At 39.5% G+C, this 24,375-nt stretch overlaps 1 protein-coding gene across 6 annotated transcripts in view; it reads left to right on the forward strand.

Annotated features, from left to right (window-relative positions):
- The window catches only part of LOC121876856 (protein disabled-like), a 245,410-nt gene extending 236,638 nt beyond the window's left edge, over positions 1 to 8,772 (forward strand). For all 6 annotated transcript variants that reach the window (XM_042382542.1, XM_042382375.1, XM_042382608.1 and 3 more), the window contains one exon: positions 1,339 to 8,772. In XM_042382542.1, coding sequence (XP_042238476.1) covers positions 1,339 to 5,529 — 4,191 coding nt within the window. In that variant the 3' untranslated portion in view covers positions 5,530 to 8,772. The remainder of the gene's footprint in view (positions 1 to 1,338) is intronic.
- Positions 8,773 to 24,375: the final 15,603 nt, after the last annotated feature.

The raw sequence follows: 24,375 nt of genomic DNA on the forward strand, positions 1-24,375 counted from the left end.
TTAAAATTTAGTGGTTTTCCCCAAAAAATTTCTCTGAGAGGGAAGAGCCGGCAGTGTAGTGTGAGAGTGGGAGGGAGTTGAGTCCATTATTTGAATGGACATTAACTTGGCGACTGTATTTCTCTTTTCTCTTAAGTATTAATTGTGTGCATGTACCATCATAAAATTAAGATGTTATTTTTACTACAACATAGGTATGTGCCTTCAAAAAGTGGAGTTTGGGGGTCGGGCCGGTTTCTATTGGAATTAATCCCATATGTTCTGTTGTTCACTTAACGCGGATTTCACTTAACGCGGGACCCTCTGGGTTCAATTGACCGCGTTAAGTGGGGTACAACTGTATGTATATATATATATATATATATATATATATATATATATATATATATATATATATATATATATATATATATATATATATATATATATATATATATATATATATATTATTTGGGTATTTTTTCTTTTTTAAGTACAGTACAGTGAAATTACTGAAGTTAAAAACTTCCTACATCTTTATGTGATATATTATATGGTTGGATGAGGGTAGTATGCATGAATTTGTGAATTTGTGCATATCATTAAAGATGCAGGATAGAGTTGGATGAATATGTAGCACTACTGAGTAAAGGGATATACAGCATTATTTCAGTCTAGCCTCAGGCTGGTGCTCAGCTTCACCAGTCCCTCAGAGGCAAGGTGAAGCACACCTTTTAGAGCTTGACATAAATATTCACTAACAGCTTTCTTCATTTATTAATTAGGATCATGAAATTACTTTTTTTCATTTTGATATGGATTTCTGTAATTGTCTTGCAAAAATATCACTATGCACTAAGAACGATGCTATACTTATGTACCTTATAGGATTCAGATTAAGTTCTTGTCAGAAATGTGTTTGCAAGATGCCAAATACATTGTAATTAAATATCTACAGTGACCAAGAATGCTACCATTAGTACAAATTTGGTTTACCAAATATTAAAAATGATAATTATAAGAACAATTGTGAAAAAGAAATCTGATTTTAAAATATATTCTATTAATCTGTTATGACTTTAATGAAATTATCTGTAAATATGAATCTAAAAATTATTGCTTTATTAGTAGCAAAATTCCAGTTTTAAATTTACAAAGGAAATTGGTGGAGAAAGTCATGAACATCATTCTGAAGATCTATTTATAGTCCATTTATAAGAAATTATTATCGAGTTCAAGGTTTTGTAGGTCATGCAGTAAACGCTGCCAAAGTTTTATAGTTTTTGTAATATAATCTTATCATTTAATATGTAACTTTAAGAACATTTAACTCTTTCCTATCACATCATTTCTTTACAGGAGGGTGAGCAGTTTGACCCCTTTGGTGATTCCTTCAAGCCCACATTTCCCCCACCCGACACAAGCAAGCCTAGAATTACAGCAAGTACAGCACCCACGCCTGCCCCCTTGGCTCCTCCTCCTGTGTCTGGTAGAACTAGGCATGACTCACACCATGGGTCTCAGCAGCAACAGACTTCTGCTTCAGGGGGCTCAGAGCAGAAAGGCAGTCAAGAGTTTGGAAAGTTCCCTGTAACTTTTCCAGATGTGTCAAAGTCTCCCCCGCCAGCTCAAAATGAACCTGCAAAGCAAGTGTCAAAAGCAGGGGAGTCACAGGAAGACAGATATGCGGCTTTCAAAGAATTCAGAACTGTGAATAATGGATCATTTAATGATTTTAGTGATGCAAGGTTTTGTGAAGGACAAGAATCTCAAGCCAGTGGTGCATCTAGTCTTCACCAGGCAGATGACTTTGATGCACAGTGGATACAAGCTGATTTCCCTGATGCAGCACTTCCTGGCAGTAAAGAAACTCAATACGATGTATTTACTGACCTAGATCCACTTGGTACAGGAAAAAATCGTCCTTATGTTGACAAGCGAGATTTCTTTAGTGATATGCGCAAGCCAGTGAGACGTGTTTTACGAGAGTTGGGAGATGGAGAGGCATCTGCCCCATGCTCTCCGCGAACTCAGCCAGGAATGATTCCCCCTGAGGTTTCTGCATTGGTAGCCTCAACATCTCTCTATGCTACTACACCCAGATCTATTTGTGTAACAGCCTCAAGACATTCAGCATCAACAAACATTACTCCTGTTCATTGTACCTCTATGCCTTCTCATTCCTTTACAGAGTCCTTTAGTCCTCCTGACTCTTTTGGGCAGGAGGACTTTCGTTTCCACCAAGCTTCAGAAAAGGATTTCTATGAGGCTTCTAATTTTTCATCCTCAGGATTTGCTGATTTTAATACTTTCCCAAATGATTCACCTAGAAGCCAAAGGTCAGAGATGTCAAGCAGCATACCAGATGAGCCTCCTCCACCACTGCCATGTGGGCCATTAACTGTAGCTCTGCCTCCTGAATCATTCCGAGATAGTCCACCACCATTTTCTCCACCTCCAGTACCAAGGTCTCCTGCAAGAATGGCCTCAGGTCCTGGATCTCCACAACTGCCCCATCCCCATCATTCCCCTGTTCCCCAGACTCGTTTAAGCAAACAAATCATGGTTGCAACCTCTTCGCTAAGTCCCAAAACTCTGCCACGGAGCCATAAGTTTAGAAAACAATCAAGCTTTGAAAGTGAGTGGGACATGGGAGACATGGGACATTCTCGTGGGTTTACTAGTGGTGAGCTGACTCCTCCAACTCCTCCTCAGTTGCAAAGTGAAGGAGGCCTCAGTCCTAGGCCCAGACCAAGATCATATCTATCAAAACAGTTGAGTGCTAGTTCTGCAACTTTGTCTTTAAGACCTTCTCATAGCCGGTTCAGTGATGTTGAGCAGTTCTCTTCTCCAGAAGTAGAGAGTAGACCTTTTCCTACAGATGAACTTAACCTCAGTTATGAAGAAGCCCCCAAGCCACCACCCAGACCAGCCCATATTGAGCCACCACCTCTTCCACCAAAGAGGCAACCTACTCATGTTTCCTTACGGCCACCTCCACGTCCACCTCCAACATCAGATGCACATTATAATTATATAAATGAGTATGATTCCTCCCCTGAAGAAGCTAATACTCCACCCATTCCAATCCCTGCCAGGAAACCGCGCTACCCTGATTCTGCTTCTCAACCTGCATTTATCCCAAGCCGATGTACCAAGCCTTCTCACCCTGACAATTTTCAATTTCCGAAACCGAGTGTTAGTCCCACTCATGAGTTAACAGGAGCTGTACCTAAAAGTTCAAGAGAATCTACCCCAAGTAAGTTATCAACTCCTGGGAAATCCCCTAAACTTATTCCAAAGAGCAATGTATCAGTTGACCTTGCTAACACAAGCCTAGACCAACTAGCAGCTAGTTTAGATATGCCAGTGGAACAGTTAGCAAGGATGACAGTAGTGGAGCTAGCAGCTTGTTTGGCTCAGCTCCAGCTGAGGCAAGGAGGAGATTTAGAGGATCAGGCCAAAGGAGACATACAAACACACGGGGTGCCACCAGAGAAACCTGGTCGGAGATCTAAGGGTCCCAGCAGAGATCAAAGCAAAGAACGATTTGCATTTAGTGAGGATGAAATGTTTGCTGAATTTGATGCCCAATTCCCAAAGAGTCCCGTAGAGCCTCCAGAGTTCAGTGAAAGTAGTGATCAGCATGTGACACATGCTGTGGGAGCACCAGTTAGTGAAGATAGATATGCAGTATTCCGGGAACTGACAACTGTTACAAAACAGAAATCTGTATTTGATGAAAATTTCTTGACCCCTCAAAATTCAATGGAGGAAGAAGTTTCAGAGGTTTCATCAGGCACCTTTAAAGCAAATTTTGATGGTGATCTTCGACATGATTCCCTGGAACATAAGTCTTCCTTAAGTGATGATGGGGATGCTGCAGAGCTGGAGAAAGATAAAGAATGGCATCCTCCAAATCATGACCTTGAGTGTGTTACAGTTTTCAGAAGTCCTGAAATTAGTGAATACGATAACTTTGAACCTGCCTTTGATGCAAAGTTTGATGATGATTTCTCAGCTGCCACAATGAGTGAAAAAAGCCTCACTCCAGTGAACTCTCCGTCACATCAGACGCAGCCAAGTCCAAGACCTCACAGGCAACAGATTGATACCCAGAAATCGCCTTTTACAGATGATTTCAGTGCCTCTTGTCACACTGGTGGTAGTTCATCTAGGCAGACATCTGGTAGAAGAACTAGGCCTGAATCTGAAACATCCTTTGCAAGCTTTGATGATAATTTTGTTCCCTCATCTTCTGATGTAGAAAAGTATTCAAATTTCCAAGATTTGTCAAGCAGCGAACAAATCTCAAGGCAAAATTCTCTAAGATCTCCCTTTACTGATAATTTTGTAGACTCAAAGAGAATGGAGCAGGTTGATGACAGTGGCTTTGCTTCAAGTTTTGGTGATAATACCGATAAGTTTGATGATCCATTTACTACTGTTGAGTCCAAGCCTCGGAGCTCCTCAAGAAGTAGTATTGACAATGTAACTAAAACCCCAATTGATAGAGAAAACTCACTTCAACCGCCAGCAGATACCTCAACTTGTAAACGAAAAAGTCCATTTGATGATGATTTCACTAATCGAGGTGATCGATATGAGGTTCTAAAGGAAGTGGAGAGTGAAAGAGAACCATCACTGGAAGGTGAGGTCAGTCGTCTCACAAGGCAAGGCGATCCAAGGGCTTCACCATTTGATGATTCCTGGCATGGATCTCATAGGAATACTCCATATGATGACCAAAAATCAATTGGTTCATTACATTCCATTCATGAAGAAAATAGAAACATTTCTCATGAATCTCCATTTGATGATGATTTTAATCAGGATTCCCGGAAAGCATCAGTAGATCATGGACGACTTTCCCGTTCAGGCTCTGAAAATAGAAAGTCTCCATTTGGTGACAGTTTCACTCCTCCAACTTCTACAAGACCGCATAGGAACCGTGTTCCATCGCGACTTAGTGTGGGAAGTGAAGGAAGTGATGTTAGACATTCCCCATTTGAGGATAATTTTAGTTCAATAATTGGTAGTGTAGCTGAAGAAGTGAATTTTGATACTGCATTTCCCAGCCTTCCACAGGACAGTCCCACAACAAGTGAAGCTGCGGAAAGTGATCCATTTAGCGTCAAGCTTAGTAAGGTACAAGTTAAAGCAGAAGGTAGTGAAAGTGAAATGCAATTTGCTGACTTTGAGAATGCTTTTCAACAAAATGATAATGAGGAGGGTAGCGAACAATCCACCCAGAACCAAACTGATGGTACTCCTGGAAGGACCCCTGTACCAAGTGAAGATGCTGTTCTTGATGATGTTTTTCCCAGCGAAGAGGCAGAGTTCAAGATCACTGCTCGTTATGTTGCTCCTACCGCAGATATGAAAAAGTCAGATTCAGTGAGCATCTTCCGTCGTAACAGTGATCCCTTTGCTGATGACTTTTTCTCTGCAGAAAATGAAATCAATATTACTGCACCATCTGGTAAAACTGATGCTGACCCCTTCTGGGAAGAACCTTTTGATAATTTTAGCTTCCCAAAAGAGCAGTGAAAATTATCTTATACAAAGCACCAATGTTCAGGACAGTTTGTAGATGAAATATACACTATATAAGTGTACTGTGAGAAATAAAATTTAGCATTGAATAGAAAGCTCAAAGATTCCATGAAAATTTGAACAGATGTGTTTAACAACAAACAATTAAATTGACTACTTTAATGGAAATTGTCATAGACATGCCCATTGTACCCATTTTTAGTTTGCCTTTATTTTTTATTGTTAATATTTAAAGTTATAGATAATAAGCATAAGTATCAAAACTGGTTACATAAGAAAAATGGAATCTTTATTGTATCTGCTTACACAATGAATGCAGAGCTAATGTTGCAATATTGTTTGCACCTCTGCTAATATTTACTTGTGTTTGCTTATTACCAAATACTTTAGGGTATCTGTAAACAACATGGAAGACAAAAGATCTTTCAAGAAGTAGGATTTTAAAAAGTATGAAATTAATCAGTTGAGAGGTAATGTAAGTTTAAAGAAATTCTTTTACATCATTCTAAGGTATTTTCTACTTATTAGTGAGATGAATCAATGATGATAATGAAGAGACCTGATACCAACACCGAAAGAATTTCTTTGAACAGGGAGTATATGCTATTTTTAACAAGCTGTGATCTGTCTGTTTTATGCTGTACTCAGTGTACTTTCTTAAGCTATTTACTGTATTGTCATGACATGCTGCAGAATAAGAGGAAATTCTAAACATCTTTGTTTAGAAACTCACATGCCTCATTTACACATTTATTGCCAGAGATGAAGTGATATAATGTAATCTGTGTAGAAGATGTACAAGAGTTCTTTCATTCCCCAGTGTTTTTATGTAAATGTGTAACGGATATATTGTTCATACTGTATATTTTTCAAGCGCTTAAGCTCAGCCACTTCATGTGACAGAATTTTTTATCACATTCCCAACCAATTATTACAGATGTTTCAACCAGTGGTGAAAAAGAGTAAGTTTGGAATGGTCCAATTATTTGGTAAGTTTTAGTTATAACTCATATTGACTGAATTAGGTATGCACCACATGGACAAGGCCAGTCTGAGAAGGCTACTGATATACCCACCGAGTATGTTTTTGGTTTGTTTCATAAACCAGTATGATGAGTATTATAAGTAGCCTATAATGCTTTATTTCTGATATTGGTCACAACTTGGGCCAAAGAGAAAGGTTCACATGAATATTATTGTAGTTATTCATTGTTTAACACAGTCAGATGCCATATTTCATGCAATGAGAGACAGTTTGAAATTGATTGTGTTGTTGGTCACAATATAACATGGTGTGTGATTTATGATGTGAGTTTAGCAGAGTAGCAGATTCTAATGTCACAATGTGAGATAGATAATATACTTTTTTATAAAAGAATTTGACCACTGTATGTAATGGACTTATTTATTTATTAATTTTAACTTACAGAATCTCATTGAGCCATCTGTACCTTTGCCATATAGACATACAGTGGTCCCTCAATTAACGAACGGTTCAATTAACAAAATTTTGCTTAACGGATTAGCTCCCATAAGGATTTTCAGTTCCATTAATGAATAAAACTTCGATTAACGACAGCCTTACGAGAAACACGCCTTGGTGTGCGCATCAGCTGATCGGCTAGTCCGCCAATACAGTAATTGGTTCTTTGTTTACATTCGTTTCCAGTGGAATAAATGTCAAGCAAGTTGTGCTCTTGAATATTTTTGCATTTTTTATATTAAAATTATTGGTCATTCTGAAATTTACCTCACATATTGATAATATATACAGTACAGGGAACAGTTTTTGTCAGCACTCCAGCTGATCGATTCGCCCACCAACGCTTCTTGGTTTAACTTTGTTTACAGTGGAGTGAACAGCCAGTTTGTTGGTCTTCAATATTTTTGCATTTTTACATTAAAATTAATTGTCATTCTGAAATTAGTTAACTTATTGATAATATACAGTGCAGAAATTATTATGAAACATGAAGAAGGCATTAGAACCAATGCACTCTGTAAAGAATATGGCATGTCATCATCGACTGCCTCTACAATCAGCTGTTTGATATATAAACAAAGCTGCCTTGGAATACAACATACGCACCTCAAAGTAAATTAAAATACAGTATAGTATTCTATTGTTTTTTATTTATTATTGTACAGTATACTGTACAGTACAGTACTGTATTTAGTTTATATTTAAAGTTTTGTTAATTCTATTACCAGTATACAATACTTTGTGTGTATACTTTTTCTGTGAGTTGGAACCAATTACCCAATATCCCATTGAAATAATAGATTCAGTTAATGAAATTTTTGGTTAACAAACGATTCTGTGGAACCAATTGTGTTCATTAATCGAGGGACCACTGTATTTGGTTTTTAATGTTACTTTTACAAATTTTACTGGTATTGACTTAAATACGTATCATGTATCTCATTTTATTATTATTTGATTAAAATACACTGTGCAAGACATTTATAAAACCAGTATTGATATCTTCAAAAATTATTACAAGGAGCAAAACACATTTTTAGGGAATGGATTAAGCTATCACTATTTTATGGTCTCCTTCTTATCCAGGTGGATGATAATGTGATGATTCCCCTCTCATAAATCTCAAGACATAAACTCAGAATATTATTACACAAAATCTTAATGATGTAGGAATTGTGTTTTTTGTGCATGTTTATTTCATGATATGTGCATGCATGACATGTAAAGGAAGCATAAACAAATGAATTTAGACATAAATCCTTAATAACTGGACACAGTATGTGTGAGCTGTGGATAAAAAATTTTGTGTAATAAATATTAAGATGAACAAGGACACTGAGCAATCCTCCTCATATCTCCTTGTAAATGGAAACTAAGTATCTGACTTTTTTAACAATTACTCAAATACTGTTGAAACTTGACAATGGTTTTATTTTAATTATCCTCACTGACTCGTATGATATTTCAAGAAAATTACTTCGACCCACCATGGCAATGAAGTATTGTTCCACTTATCGGCAGGAGAGTTGGGCAATTGAGGGTCTGCCCTGATCAGTAAGACTGTTATGGTAACCAAAACTTAGAACCCTAAACTGCTCAGGCTTCTGATACTCTGTACTCCTCACTCATGAACGTATGTTCCATGATGAAGGAGTTCATTTTTATAACCATGTCTAAAGATAGATTATTAATTTATTATATAGTTTCTGTACAAATATTGTAACTCAAGTAATAGTAATAACAATAACAAGTTAGTTATTGTGTTTATTTCACCTTTTTAATTAAATGTAGCATGTGCAAATATCATGTAAGAAGTGAAAGGAATATTATAATAAGTATGATTTTTATGTATACAATACAGTACTGTATACTGCAATGTTATTTTTTAATGGTCTAATCAGTGTTAATACTGTAGTTCCTATGTACAGGTATATATCTCACTGCTAAATGCCATGAATGAATGACACTGGAAGTAATTATGAAATATTCGCTGTAGGATTGTTGTTAACATTTGACACCATTTACATTTATCATAAATTTGAGTGATAAGATTGCCTTTCAGTCTGGAATATACTGTACATAACTTTATTAAAGACACCAATATGTGTTGGAAGTCAAAACGTGCATTTGCCTCCCAAATTCTCATTACAATAATAATTAGTTTTTTTATAGTAGTAGATCAAGAGTGTTGGTGATACAATGGCAACATGTATATCTCTCACCAATATGTCAAGAGCTCAAGTCTTGCTTGGCTCGGACTCACTTGAGAAGGGCGTTACCCAGTGTGACCCTACCAAACATCACATGTTTCTCAGACTCCAGTTTTCTCCTGTACTAACACTGAATAGACTAACTGCCCTTTGGCTAGTAAGCTGATAAGTGGTTAAAAAAAAAGGAGAAAAAGAGCGATGCATGTGTTTGAATGTAGAGGGGAGAGCTAGGGGTAGGTAAAAATTGATGCGGAAAGGTTGTAGGAAATTATTTCAGAGATAAAGACTGGACAAGAGAGGCTGCAAGAGATTGTACAACAGGGAAAATTTGCTTCAGGTACTGTAATTGCTTCTAACCCACACTAGCGTAGAAAATGGCCGTAAAATGATGGTGATGTTGACTGTCCAGTTATATGTTGTTCTTTTCAAAATAGATCTCCTTGCCCTTAATAAACTTTTTTGTTTTACTACGGTATAGTAAAGTTAAGGTGAATTGTTATGTAGAGTGAGACCTTTACTTTACTTTATCCTCTTTGCCACTGATCAACCTATTAGCCAATTGAGCAGTTGGTCACATCTCTGTTATGCACTGTTGGCAAGTACTGGAGCCAGTGATGGTCTTGAGTGAGCTCACACTTGGTGCCATCACAATACTCTCTCTGGTAAACTGTTTCAGAAATTCACAACTCTCACTCAAAAAAAGTTGTGGCTTCTTCAACCTGAAGCTGTGGCCTCTAATGGGGCAGGCATCTGCTACTTTCAGGTATGAACACTCAACTGTGTAATGTCCTCTAAAGTGCTTATAGACTTCTATTAAATCACCACTTACCTGTCTATAATATAAGCTAGGCAACTGTAGGCGTTCTAATTTTTCTGTGTACCTGAGGTGCCAGAGTGCAGGCACCAGTCTGGTGGCCCTCCTTTGGACATTTTCAGTCAACTGAGTCTCTAGCAGATCTCAAGGACCACACTGTGTAACAATACTCCAAATGGAGAAACACCTCACTTTTGAAAAGTGTCATAAGAAAGGACTATCTACAGTAGGTACTGTATGCCAATGCTCATCTTATTAGACCTACTAACTTATTTGCTTGATTTACTTTCTTTTTTCAATGTTCTGAGAACTTCAGTCTGTTGTCAACATGCATACACAGATCCTTTTCACATTTGATCTTAATTTTTTTATGTTTCTTCGTCCAATTGGTACATGCGATATGAGTACTACCACTGGTATGATTTTGATGTATCTTTTTGCATTTTGTGATGTTGAATCTTAACAGCTATTCCTTATACCACTCCTGGAGGAGTATATAGCATCTGGCATATCATATAACCCCATAAACTGCGACATATACTCTCAAATACGCACAAAAAATTTCATAGCTCCTGGAGTCAAATATAGGATCTACACTCCTTGTGGCTGTTCCACTGGGTACTCCTCTCATCCACGCTGCTAATTAAACAGTCATATCTCAGTCACAATGGAAGCAAGACGTGCGTCCACATCCTGAGACGATGACGGCATTGAACCCACCCCTTCCCCTTTCACTGGTCATTGTGCAAGGCCGAAGACAAGTGGAAGGGAGAGGCTGCCTTTGAAAAGGAAATTACTCATGGAATATCACAGAAATAGTAGTGAAGGTGAGGAATCCGGGGACGACCTACAGCCAAGGCAGTATCATGACCAAAGCCGCTGACTTCACAAAATCACCATGGTTTAACTAAGGTAGGTAGTGGACTTATATTTAGTTTCCCCCTTTCTTCTACTTACTATATTTTAATCCTCAAGTGTAAAAATGATATTTGGTAAAAATTTATATACCCTGTAAATATGTTTTTTTGTGCACCGGCAGGTTGACAGGCGAATCACCCTACAGTAATTTTCTGGTTAAACAACAATGGTCCCAGTACTTTGACCTGTAGTACCCTGCTTGTCATGGGTACACATGAAGATTTCATGCCATAAATCACCACACGCTGCTTGCGATCATAAAGAAAGTCTCTGATCTACACTGGGATGATCCCCCAAATCCCATACCCTTCCAGTTTAATTTTCAGTCTTTCATGAGGTATGCTGTCAAAAGCTTTGGCAAGTCTAGATATATACTGCAGTATCAATATTGCTAACATGCTCCAAAATCTGTGTCCACACATACAGTGCCTTCAGTAATTGCATCAAGCAGGTGTGTTCAGATATAAAACCATGATAGCATTCCTTTGCAAGATTGTTTTGTAATACAGGTAGTTTTTTCTTTTTTGAACTTGTCATTACTTTCATATGGAGAATGAAACAAATAAATTGGTGGGTGTGGAGTGACTTAGCCTCAGGATGGATTGGTTTCAATCAATGGTTAAAACTACAGAATTTCACATCAATTTGTTTTCTCTATTCTGCATGTGCATACCTAAGGCTACTTGTCCTGTACTGAACAGGTAGCAGGTAAGTAGGATTGCAGCTATACTGTGCCACATATGTGACATGAACTGACATCTGGTTGTTGCTCAGTTCACTTTATGCTTCAATTGTGGGAGGGTGTGACTGTGTCAAAGTCACTACCCTAATTGTGTTATTTTGTAGTGATATCTAGTTTAATTCCTATATACCGGTATACAGGTAAAATAAACTTATAAAATGAAGAATATATATCAGCATATTACACCAAATCACAAATTGTTCAATACTTGTAAATCTTTTTGGTGACTAAAGGAAATCCAATAAAATAATAGATACAAATTCCTTAAATTGGTTGGATTATGCTGTATTAACACATGATTATACTGAATAATGCAAACATTTTAAGTACAGTGCAGGTATCCCCCAATTTATGAAGGAGTTGCGTTTTTGTATAGGGGATTCTTCCTCTTTATATTTTACTTTAATCTTCTCTTTATCGCATTACTTTTAAACAACTACTTTTCTTTCATTTTTTTACTTTATTAATTCCATATGTTAGCTATTTCCTAGTTACTTTACTTCTCATAGATACCCCCTAACCTCTGACCTGTGGTAGCATGGCTCGAGGGTTAGGACACGGAGGTTTACTGTAATTACTGGGACCAACATATGGGAAGAGACAGGTGAATACTGCAGGAGAACATACAATAAAAATGGTTTATTAAAATGATGTTAGACTTATGACTACTTTCGGTAACACACAACTACAAGGATCTACTCCATGGCTCCTCTCAATTTGTACTTTTCAACTAGGTACATCTTCCAACACCAACACACACCAGTACTTGGTTTACTTTTAAAAACACACAACACTATAATCTTACATATAGCACACTTGAGCACCATCAATACGGGGTACCTGAGAATTGTAGCTCTTGCTTACTAGCAGGACTCTTAGTAATAGCACCAAATTAATACCTCAATAGCACCAGGACTAATAACTTCCCTGAGCTACTGTGTTGCATTCGCCAAAAAGTAAAGTGGCGACCCTCATACACTTGCTCACCCCAGACATCCATACAGACACCCAATAAATAACTCTACTTAATGGTGGACTCATAACAATGCTATGAGCTGGTCGTGTTTACTCCTCACATGAGATCAACAGGTGGACAGCAAAACACATACTGGCCACCACCTCTGAGCGGCTGGCTGTATGTGAAATCTCAGCTCACCACACCACCATGTTACACAGTGCTATCCAATCTCAATGGCCTTCATCCACCTCCATACTGGTGTTGGACGTTGTCCTGGTCTATCAGGCACCTGTTATACAGAGAGAAGTCGGCTTGACAGTGAGGACAATGTAATGATTGTTTATCAGACCACAGCTTACAGCCCAGAGAAAGACAGCACATATAACAGTAAGTAGATGCCAACGTGGTAACCTACAGAGGTTAACACACCCTATAGTGACAGTAAGACCTGACCCAGGAGAGGTCACGGACAAGATACTTGAGTTAACCTGCGATATGACCGTGCTACAACCACACCTGGGCAAACACAGCTGTCCAGACCTGACCCAAGAGAGGTCAGTCTTATTGACCCAGAGTTCTCACTGCCACACGATTAGCTTAACCCTGCGACATGATCGTGTGACTTAAGAAGCAACCCTCCAGCCAGTACACCTATCAAGACACACCCATGCTAGGGTGAGGTCACCTGCCAGCTGGTGACTGCCAATATATAGGCCCTGCAGCTCATTCCAGGGGGCATCACTTTCACATCACTATCGACAGAAGAGGGAGTCACACTCGTCACTAGTCGAAGTCGGGAGGGAGACTTCCGTCCCCAGCACCGCGTCTTCAGCTAGCAGAGTCTCCCATAGGAGAATCATGCTAAAATTTGGGCTCCTTCTGAGTTGCCGCACCTTGGTATAAAAGGTTGTTGGCAACTCTGCAGTTCGCTCTGTCCCTGTGGCTGCTCCCCTTAGCGTACCTCCCCACGAACTGCGCATATGTTTATCAATTTTTTCACAAACAATGATTAGAGATATATCTAGCCTTTACAAATTGTAGGTAATTGTCTATTGTGCAATATGTTTGCTGTTATTTGTTTGTTTACTTTCTGTTTGCTACAAAACAAAGAAATAATAGATAGGCTTCATCCGAACACAACTTTTGTCTTTGACTTCGACCGTTCGTTATACATATTTTAAAATTTTTAACATTCACTTTGATGTGCTAGTGCCTTAAAATCATTTGCATTTTTATTTTTGTAATTTTTAACATTATTATAGAGAAGAACAGGTCTGATAATAAATAGTGAACACACTGGTATGAATAAATAGACAGCGAAACGAACATTTGATATGAACCAATCAGCTCGCTTATAGAAATGAGGGCGTGGCTTCTGGGCCAAGCTAGTGTAAAGTGAGTATAGTCCGTATTAATTAGGCCTTCCCAATCATCATATACTGTAGATACCTTGAGTTCTCCTTAATACTATCAGTACACACACTTAATATTGTATGCCCGTACATTGGTAAAATTTGTATAAAACAACATGTAGCATGTGAATTACCCCTTCCAAATATTTACCGTTTTCTGTGACATTCCACAAGCGCGGTGAGATTGAATGTTATGCAATGGTAATATGGATCAAGAGAGACTTTGGAGACCAGTACTAATGTACGCAGTACATGGGCGCCCCTTTTATTACATAGTCTCCCACACCTGATGCTCTTTGGGCCATGGAAATTTCTGTGAATCTTATTTTGAGTATGGATGGCAGTCTGGGCAGCATGACCACTTCCTCCACCTTGGCCCATTGGTTTCTATGTTTTATGTCAGATACCAATTGCTGTTCACTTGCTTCCTCAGTGATCGCTTTATCTAGTTGTTTGACTACAATTGACTTCCTTGCTCGGAGTTGTGGAGGGACAGCAACCTCAAATTTTGCAGACTTAGAGTTTACTTGTGCTCTCGTTCAATAGGAGTTTTATCTACATCATTCTCAGTCAGGCATAGGGCAATGAAGAAGTCTTTGGTCGTGATGAGGTTAGATATTTGGATCAGTAGGGATGCACTGAGGAGTCTTGATAGTTCTGCTTTTCTTTCGTCAGACACGCCCCCTTCATGGGAGCGTATCCGTACCCTGTGTGCTTCATTTCAGAGAGTACATGGTGGACAGGCCACCATTGTGTGGAGTGAGGCTGGAGACCTACCTATTCCAGGAGAGGAGCTTGTCACGGAAATTACAACAACCCCCCCGCCACTTGTTGGTCGAGTGGTTCCCGCAACTCTCTCCCGGAAGCCCCGTCCGGGGAGCCTACTTCCCTAGTGTTAATGAATGCTCACTTATAGACGTGAGCTAGTGTACCTAATAAGGGGAGGGTGGGGATTCAGGATTGCAACCCCCTTCCTAGGTAGACCCACACGATCGCGGTTACCCAGGAAATGCTCGGCGGAGGGATGGGTTCTGCTCCTACCCCCTTTCGTGTTCACAAACTCCTGGGAGGGAGGTGAACAGTTACAGGGGGGACCCAAGGACGAATACACCTTTAGGGTGCAGGTCGCCAGGCCAGAGCGAAAAAGAAGGAAGAACAGAGGAAGAATAGCCACTGGTATAGGTAACACCGGTAGGATTGCGCCCAGGTCTGCTGCAGGAAGCCATTACAGAGCACCCAATCTGGGCCACCTCTGATCAGGAGACACCCCTGATCAGCGGGGAGACACAGAAAAGGCGTTGTCTGGAGCAAGCTTCCCGAGTATTAAAGTGGTGGTGAGTGGCGTCAGGTGACGGTTAGTGAGTCAGCAGTTTGAGGCAAAGGCTGGCTGGCTGACTGGCTTTGGCAGTGAAGGGTCTGAAGAGAGACCCTATCACGACAAAGGCTGGCTGGCAGCTCCCGAGCTTTTATATCCATTTCGTCATACGCCCAGAGCATTCTATTTTTTTTTTTTTGTTCTGGTGTCTTCTAAATTCAGAGCTGTACAGCAGTAAAAGCACAGAACCCTCCAGTAGTGGTGGAGAACACCATATTGCCTGACACACTACAACCCCCTTCGGCGACCACCCAACTGAATACACCCTGTCATGTTCACGTTGACTGCTTGTCTGTTTTAACTACTGATTCTTATTATACTCCATGAACGCAAAACATGAGTGTGTTAGCAATCCCTGAGAGACGTGTTTTTCCCCATCGACGCTTACACTCCTGATCCCTCCCAGTAAGTCCCGCCTTCGAACACAGTTGTCAATACGTTTTTTCCACTTCTTCTGGCCAACTCTATCTTGAATTAGTTTGTGTAAATCAACTCAAGTAATTCTCCAGACCTTTGTCAACTGAGGGTCATCTTTGAATGAGTAACAGTTGGGTTGTTTATAATTTTTGTCATTGCGTGAGTAGCAATCGCTGGCAACTCGGGTATATATACCATGGGCGGGCAGAGAGAGACGTCCTCCGTCACGTCATCTCCCGTTTGTCCCCAGATTCCAGGGTAGGCTTATTCGAACACCCCATCAGCTGCTGAGCCGGTGGGTAACCAGCAGGGATCAATATATGCATTGATGTCGGTGATTCAACATGATTGAGACGGCCGGTCCTCCTCGTGAGCTAGACCCCAGACTCGCCATGTGTCTGGCTACCACCGACCATAACAGCAGTCGTCAGTTGTTTGAGGCGCCAGTGCTATACCCTTGGACATGCCTTGGAGTTATGGTCCACAGTGTGGTTGTATGTGTTTGTTAATAATTACCCCATGTTGGGTAGTGGACCCTTGTATTTGTTGGTATCAGTATTAACGTGTTGTGTGTGAGTGCATCTCCTATGCACTACCAACACTCTGTGAAGTATCTCAAGTAAGGTTGTCTTATAACTGGATGTAATGGAAAGTACCTCATAACGTGTGAGAAGTAAAGTTGTCCACTTGCGACTATGAATAAATCCTGGTAACTGTAATGAAATGTACCACTAGAAGATGTGGGTGAAGTAAGTACCCACTGGGATTGGCAGTTGAGAGGAGCCAAGGAGTTGTCATGTAACTGTATTGTGAGTAGGGCCAAGGAACTGGTCCTGCTATGTAATGTAACGTAACACCAGTAAGGGTGTGAGTAATAAGAGTGTAATATCTAAGTAACTAGCAGAGGAATAAAATTAGGAAAATAAGTAAATAAGAAAATACTGAGTTTGCAGTTGAGTAAGCACCTTGAAGTTATATGTTAATAATATCTTTTTCCCTTTGATTTCATATTAATAAACCTGTTCTTAGAGTATTTTAGGAGTATTCATTTTCCCCACAGTAGTTACCTTTATTTCCGTCCAAGTGACTTGATATCAGAATTACAATACCCATGTGCCTAGACCCTCGACATGCAACCAAAAAGAACTAAGGTTATGCAGTAACCATTGAAGTAAGTAGAGAGAACTGCCGCCGTTACATTGGTGGCAGCGGTGGGATGTAATTCACACGGTATCATGTCAGGAGGAATAAATGTGATACTGTGGGTAATTTTTGTTTGTGTGATTTGTAATAACCATTTCTCTGTACAGGTACCTAATCATTTCACTGTAACTAATGAATATTCCAGATTACTAATAATTTTGTTCAGTAATTTTTCCAGTGTACAGTAGAGTATGTGATTCTGTGCAAAAAAAAATTTCTGTGGTTTTACGGAAAAGTTGAAAACAGTTCACAGTAAATACTTTACTTGGAGTTAGGTTAGAATATTGCCTCAAGAAAATTAGAAATCTGTTTTAAAGTAAAGTGCACAGTAAAATGTGGAAACTTGTAATGTTCAGAGTATTGAAAAGTGTCTGAGAAACAGAGGTTAGCTACCTAACTATTTTCTTTTTTGCAGTCTTTTTGTGAAATCTCAGGAAAGTGTTGGTTGTATGCCAAGGTAATATATACTTTTTTTTGGTGCCTTTCTGCACTGGTAACATAGCAATTGTTGTGATCATTCGAGTTAATACTTTGATATTTACAGACAATGAGCGAACAGTGAACATCTGCCGTGTTAAGAGTGTTTTGGGACAATGTTTGTTTCTGAGTGGCACCGGAAGGCCATAATTGTACTAAGGTTATGTAACTGAGTGTTATTTGAAATTATGACATATTATGGATGTATTTGTTTTTATTTCAATTGAAAGTGTTTTAGTTCTCAGTTGACGTCAGTTTTGACAAGTGAATTTATTTGTATAACACGAGTTGTGTTATATTTCCGAGTATATGGTATTTTTGTGTTGTTTCTATTAGAGTATGATTTTAATGCCAAGGGCATTAGTTCTAGCAGTGTAGACTGACAGGCATGGTCAGTAAGTCTGTTTTATGTTTACTTGAGATCTAATACATGTATTATTTCAGCAATTGCTTTGATGGTTTGAGGACTCTGTGGTGATATGGACATCTGTGAAAGAACGCAATCTTTGGAAATTGATTGTTGAAAGTACATGTAAGGACCCACTTTTGTGAGTACAACAGAGCACATTGTGAAGTGATAACAGTGTTAAAATCATTGCAATTGAAAAGACAGTGAATACTTGTTGAGCACCGAGGGGACAGTCTCGTAAAGTATTACAGTATTACCACTTTATTTTTTTTTGAGCAAGACTCTCAGTAATGGAAATGTCTTTGGTTCTTTTTTAAGTTGTTTGATTTGCTAGAGTACCGTGTAATTCCGGAAGAGTTCCTACAGTGTTGCACCAAACAGAGATTGACCATAACAAGTGCCATTGCCTTTGAGTGTGCACAGTAAGTAAGTCTTGAAAAGTGACAAAAGAGTACAGTGATGTTTTTCTTGTGTATTCATCAGTGAAGCAGTAAAGTAAAAGTTCACATTCCAGTATTATCACTAGGGGAGTGAGTAATAAGTTGAGCAGTAATTTTGAACAGTATTTCAAGAGTTTTTTTGTGTATTAGAAGGTCAGTTAGGAAGTAATCCGTTGTTTTTGAAGGTGTGCACTGTGCCCGTGTTATGTAGTACAGTGAGTTGTTGTGACCTCCAGGCATGATGGCAGTCTCAAGGGAGCAGTTCAGGGTAGCCCGCTCAGAACCTGTGTCCAGCAAGTTGATGTGTAGAGTTGAGAAGTATGTGGGTGGAGACGTGTTCATTCACAGGAATGACACCCTGGTCTCGCCACCAGTTGCTTCATCAGGTGCATGGCTTGATGGACAGGGAAGTGTGTGGAATGCCTCTCTTGCTAGTTATGTGAGAGACTGGCATCAGTGTTGCCGAGATTTCTTTAAAGGGTTGTAGACCTTTGACTAGAATGCATTGGTTGTTGACGTGCATGGTGAAGAGTGGTGTTTTGCATACTTGTGTTGCAGTTCAGAAGTACAACTGGTAAGTGAGAGAATGTGTTGTTCCCTTGCATCAGTAAGTTGTGGAAAGTAAGTACAGTATGTTGTTTGCCCATGTGAGTGTGGAATGTGGTGCAATGGGAATGTTTGTGAGTATGTAGGTGTATGTGAATTTTTTTTTTTTCAGAGAGGATTGTCAAATTGGCAGTAAAGTCATCTGATGGGTATCTGTTACCAGTTGAGTAAAGATACCAGTTGTGAGTTCTCAAGTTTTGTAGGTCAAGTCCTAGCTAGGCTTGTTGTTGTTGTGTATAGGAGTAGTGTTCGTGACTTTTAGGTGGAGTCAGGCATCGACAATGGACCTGATTTCGTTAAATGGCAAATGCCATAAGTATAGACAGTTTTTTGGTTTGGTTGTGCTCCCATAAGGACCGTTTCGTTTTGCATCGTATTCTGGGGATTATCACCGCTCGTTCGGGATCCCTCGAAGGTTGCTGCCTCTCGCGAGTAGGACAATGACTTTTTTGTTTAAAGTCATTCAATTCAATCCTTCGACTTGATGGGGTCTGTTCATTTCCTAGCTTGAGAAGTCTAAGTTAAATCTCAGTGGTGTCGAGTAAGCATTTGATTAATCTCTTAGTGAAACTTTTGATATGAGAAGCTGTATCTCCAGTGTGTGTATTGTGTAAAAAAAATTATTATGCTATGTATGTAACCCCATGTTTATGTTTTTCGTTATCATTACATTATTCCTATTTATGTTTAATTACCTGTATTTTGTTTCCCTATGCAATGTTGTCAATAATAATAGATTGTGTTTTTTTACTACTGTTTATCCCATGTATGTTACCATTGTGTTCTTGTTTTGTATGTCTTTTGTGCCAGATGCCTGTAATAGTCCTGATGTGTTGTTACAAGAGTATGTAGTGTGAAATCGTGACGAAAGGTAAGTTATTTAAAGAATCTGTGTAACTACTGAACTGTACGTGTTTAGCGAACGTTACCGCATAATAAGAATCTTGGGGAAAGGGGGAGCTTTGTCATGGTCACGTTGACTGCTAGTCTGTTTTAACTACTGATTCTTATTATACTCCACGAACGCAAAACATGAGTGGGTTAGCCATCCCTGAGAAACGTGTTTTTCCCCATCAACGCTTATACTCCTGATCCCTCCCAGTAAGTCCCGCCTTCGAACACAGTTGTCAATACGTTTTTTCCACTTCTGCTGGTCAGCTCTATCTTGAATTAGTTTGTGTAAATCAACTCAAGTAATTCGCCAGGCCTTTGTCAACTGAGGGTTATCTTTGAATGAGTAACAGTTGGGTTGTTTGTAATTCCTGTCATTGCGTGAGTAGCGATCGCTGGCAACTCTGGGGCATATATACCATGGGTGGGCAGAGAGAGACGTCCTCCGTCACATCATCTCCTGTTTGTCCCCAGATTCCAGGGTGGGCTTATTCGAACACCCCATCAGCTGCTGAGCCGGTGGGTAACCAGCAGGGATCAATATATGCATTGATGTCAGTGATTCAAAATGATTGAGACGGCAGGTCCGCCTCGTGAGCTAGACCCCAGACTCGCCATGTGTCTGGCTACCACCGACCACAACAGCAGTCGTCAGTTGTTAGAGGCGCCAGTGCTATATCCTGGGACATGCCTTGGAGTTATGGTCCAGTGTGGTTGTATGTGTTTGTTAATAATTACCCCATGTTGGATAGTGGACCCCTGTATTTGTTGGTATCAGTATTAACGTGTTGTGTGTGAGTGCATCTCCTATGCACTACCAACACTCTGTGAAGTGTCTTAAGTAAGGTTGTCTTATAACTGGATGAAATGAAAAGGTTTTTTTTTTTTTTACGGGTATTACCTCACCCGGACACAGGTCACCGACTCACATCAGGGCCCAGGGGGCGAAAACGGGGAGGTGGTGGTAATATGGACCACTTTTTAATTGTAAGCTAAAACACCAATTTTAAAAGAAAAAACTACATCAATAACTGTCTTAAATATTAGCAAATTTTATACTTATAGCACATGTGTATTTATAGAGGTCTAACTAAAACTATGTAGTTGCCACAAATGTTTATTCAAAAATATACAAAAATGTAGGCTTTATCAACTGGGGTGGTAATATGAAACGGGTGGGGTGGTAATATGAAACATCTTAGAAATTAGCTAAAAAAATAATATTCCTTTTTATGAATGCAAAAATAAAAACTTGACAATGACAATATAATGTTTATAAACAAAAGTCACAAATAAAAATTTCAGTTCCACAATTACTACAAAGGACATGAGCCCATTCCTGGCACATTACACATTGTATCCAGCGTTCTTTTGATTTGGATTTGGAGAATTTCTCCGAACAGAAAATGCATTCTGCATCTTCGCTTCCTGGATTTGCCTCTCCCATCTTCCCATCAATCTCGTCTTCCTCACTAGATGTTTCAGCATCGTCTCCTTCAAACAGTTTCTTGTTTACTTTTCGAGCTTTTTCCTCCAACACCTTTCTTTTCTTTGTAGGTATGCTTGCTGATGCGTGTATCTTCTTGCTTTTACCTGTTGCTTTCTTCTGTCCAACTGCACTTTTTTGGTCTAATGAGGTCCGTAGTGCCTCCTTGTATGGAGAATATGTCAGAACACAAGCTTTCAGGCCTTTGCGACCTCTGTTTGTCACTTTCTTCTTTGCCTGTGGAACTGGGGTAATGTGGTGTGGGAAAATATACTCTTTAGATGTGGGAGTACCTCCTGTTGTTGATGGGTCTACTCCTGCTGATGGGTCTGCTCCTGCTGATGGGTCTGCTGCTCCTGATGGGTCTGCTGCTCCTGATGGATCTGCTGCTCCTGATGAATCTGCTGCTGTTGATGGGCCTGCTACTGCTGATGGATCTGTTTCTTTTGAAGGACCTGCTGCTGTTGATGGGCCTGCTGCTGCTCCTGGATTAGTATCCCTAGCCTGTGCTTCCTCATGTTCAGCCGCAACAAAATCTACCTCGTTAAAAACACCCCTGTCTAGTGGAAAGATTCCAGTACATTTGAAACCTTTGACTGCTATTGCCCCTGTCTGTACTTTAAGATATGCCTTCCCAAACTTCTCTGCAATATCATAGGTGTCCATACCATTAGTTCTCAGTGCCTGTCTGATTTCTTCGCTATAGTATGTCTTTAAAGGTCCCATGAATGAACGATCAAGTGGTTGAAGCATATGGGTAGTGTGAGGTGGCAGACACACAAGGGTAACATGGTGTTCTCTTGCCTTTAAAATAACGTCAAGGTTTCTGGTAGTAATACGAAACTAGGTACAATAAGTGGTTGTAATATGGAACAGGCTGTTTCATATTGCAACCCCACGCCATTTTCGTATTTAGTTAGCCGAAATTATAAACACACAATAGTTTTTAGAAAATTAGCTACGCCATTATAACAAGTGATCTTACACCTAATCAGCACGCTATGTTGCATACCTCATCTATATCAATGTATACAGTAATAATAAATTTTAATCTTACCTAAAATAAAGTTTCACAGGGCAAAAAGTAAACAGTGTGCTGTCAGCGTGCTCGAATTTGAACTAGTGCCGCCAGAGTACTCTGGTGGCATCAGGTGGAAGTAATAGATATGTTTGACTTAGTTAGCAACAGATGGCAGGTAGATCGGGCGAGATATTAGCTGTTTCATATTACCACCCTGTTTCATATTACCACCTCTTCCCTAATAATAATAATAATAATAATAATAATAATAATAATAATAATAATAATAATTCAGATAAGTAAAATTTATAATAAAAAATAAAAAATAATGATAACAATAATATTACTGAAAACACTGCAATAATAATAATAATAATAATAATAATAATAATAATAATAATAATAATAATAATAATAATAATAAGGAACCATAAAGAAATTAAAAAAAAAGATCATTTAGTGAGAAACGATATATGTATGTTGTGTTGTCAATAGCAAGAGAAACAATTGAGACCCCGCAATTGTATGTAAATGAGGCAGAAAGTCATATCAGCAACCTGGGACTTGGTCACAATTTTCGTGATGCCATATAGCAGCAGGGTCTACCATTAGACAACACATTATGCTTCCAATATCTTCCCAGGCAGTAGTACCTCCCTGTTTGGTAGCTGCCTACTACCTCGTAATGTGTGAGAAGTAAAGTTGTCCACTTGGGACTATGAATAAAGCCTGGTAGCTGTAATGAAATGTACCACTAGAAGAAGTGGGTGAAGTAAGTACCCACTGGGATTGGCAGTTGAGAGGAGCCAAGGAGTTGTCATGAAACTATGTATTGTGAGTTGGGCCAAGGAACTGGTCCTGCTATGTAATGTAACGTAACACCAGTAAGGGTGTGAGTAATAAGAGTGTAATATCTAAGTAACTTGCAGAGGAGTAAAATTAAGAAAATAAGTAAATAAGAAAATACTGATTTTGCAGTTGAGTAAGCGAGGAGTCGCACCTTGAAGTTATATGTTAATAATATCTCTTTTTCCCTTTGATTTCATATTAATAAACCTGTTCTTAGAGTATTTTAGGAGTATTCATTTTCCCCACAGTAGTTATCTTTATTTCCGTCCAAGTGACTTGATATCAGAATTACAATACCCATGTGCCTAGACCCTCGACATGCTACCAAAAAGAACTATGGTTATGCAGTAACCAATGAAGTAAGTAGAGAGAACTGCCGCCGTTACAACCCCAGCCTGCCAATCTACAAGCGGCATTCACAGAAGAACAAATAAAACAGATGATCACCATTATGATAGTGACTGTCTCTACTATAATAAAGAAAAAAGATACCAGCACCGAAAATATAATAAATGCAGTTATGACACAGCTCACAGAAAAGATGAAGGAAGACCAGACCCCCCAAATTCCACAACTACACAGCGGAACAGACGACGCCCTTGAGTCAGATATCAGACAAGAAGAAGAACTTGCCATCCGAGAGATCACTCAAAACCGTGAAACCTCAAGCCCCTTGCCACAGATCACGAGGAACAGAACAACAAGCACAGACCGTCAGCAAACACACGATCACAGGCAAGAGCGACAGCACCCTGAAGAGAGCAGGAAAAGAAGAGAAACCTCCAAAAACAAGTGGGATTCCACCTCCTGCTCCCCCCTTGGAGCAGGTGCCCGAGAAACAGCCACCAATGAGCACACCATTCCTAACGGACGAGGAGGAGAGCGACTCAACCATGAACGCCGAGAGCAACTACAGCACCAGCGACGAGGAGATAATGATAGAATAGCCCCACCTCCTTGTCATCTCAAGATAACACAGTGGAATGTCCAAGGGCTGTCCAACAAACGGCATACTGCACAAGCAGCAGCCATAGCTAAAAATATTGATGTCTTCATTCTGCAAGAAACCCTGATGTCAAAAGATAAACAATTCCGCTTGCCTGGATACCAACAGTACTCTGTACCAAAA

This window comes from Homarus americanus, unplaced genomic scaffold, assembly GCF_018991925.1.
Source record: "Homarus americanus isolate GMGI-L3 unplaced genomic scaffold, GMGI_Hamer_2.0 scaffold51859, whole genome shotgun sequence".
In the NCBI taxonomy this organism is placed as follows: domain Eukaryota; kingdom Metazoa; phylum Arthropoda; class Malacostraca; order Decapoda; family Nephropidae; genus Homarus; species Homarus americanus.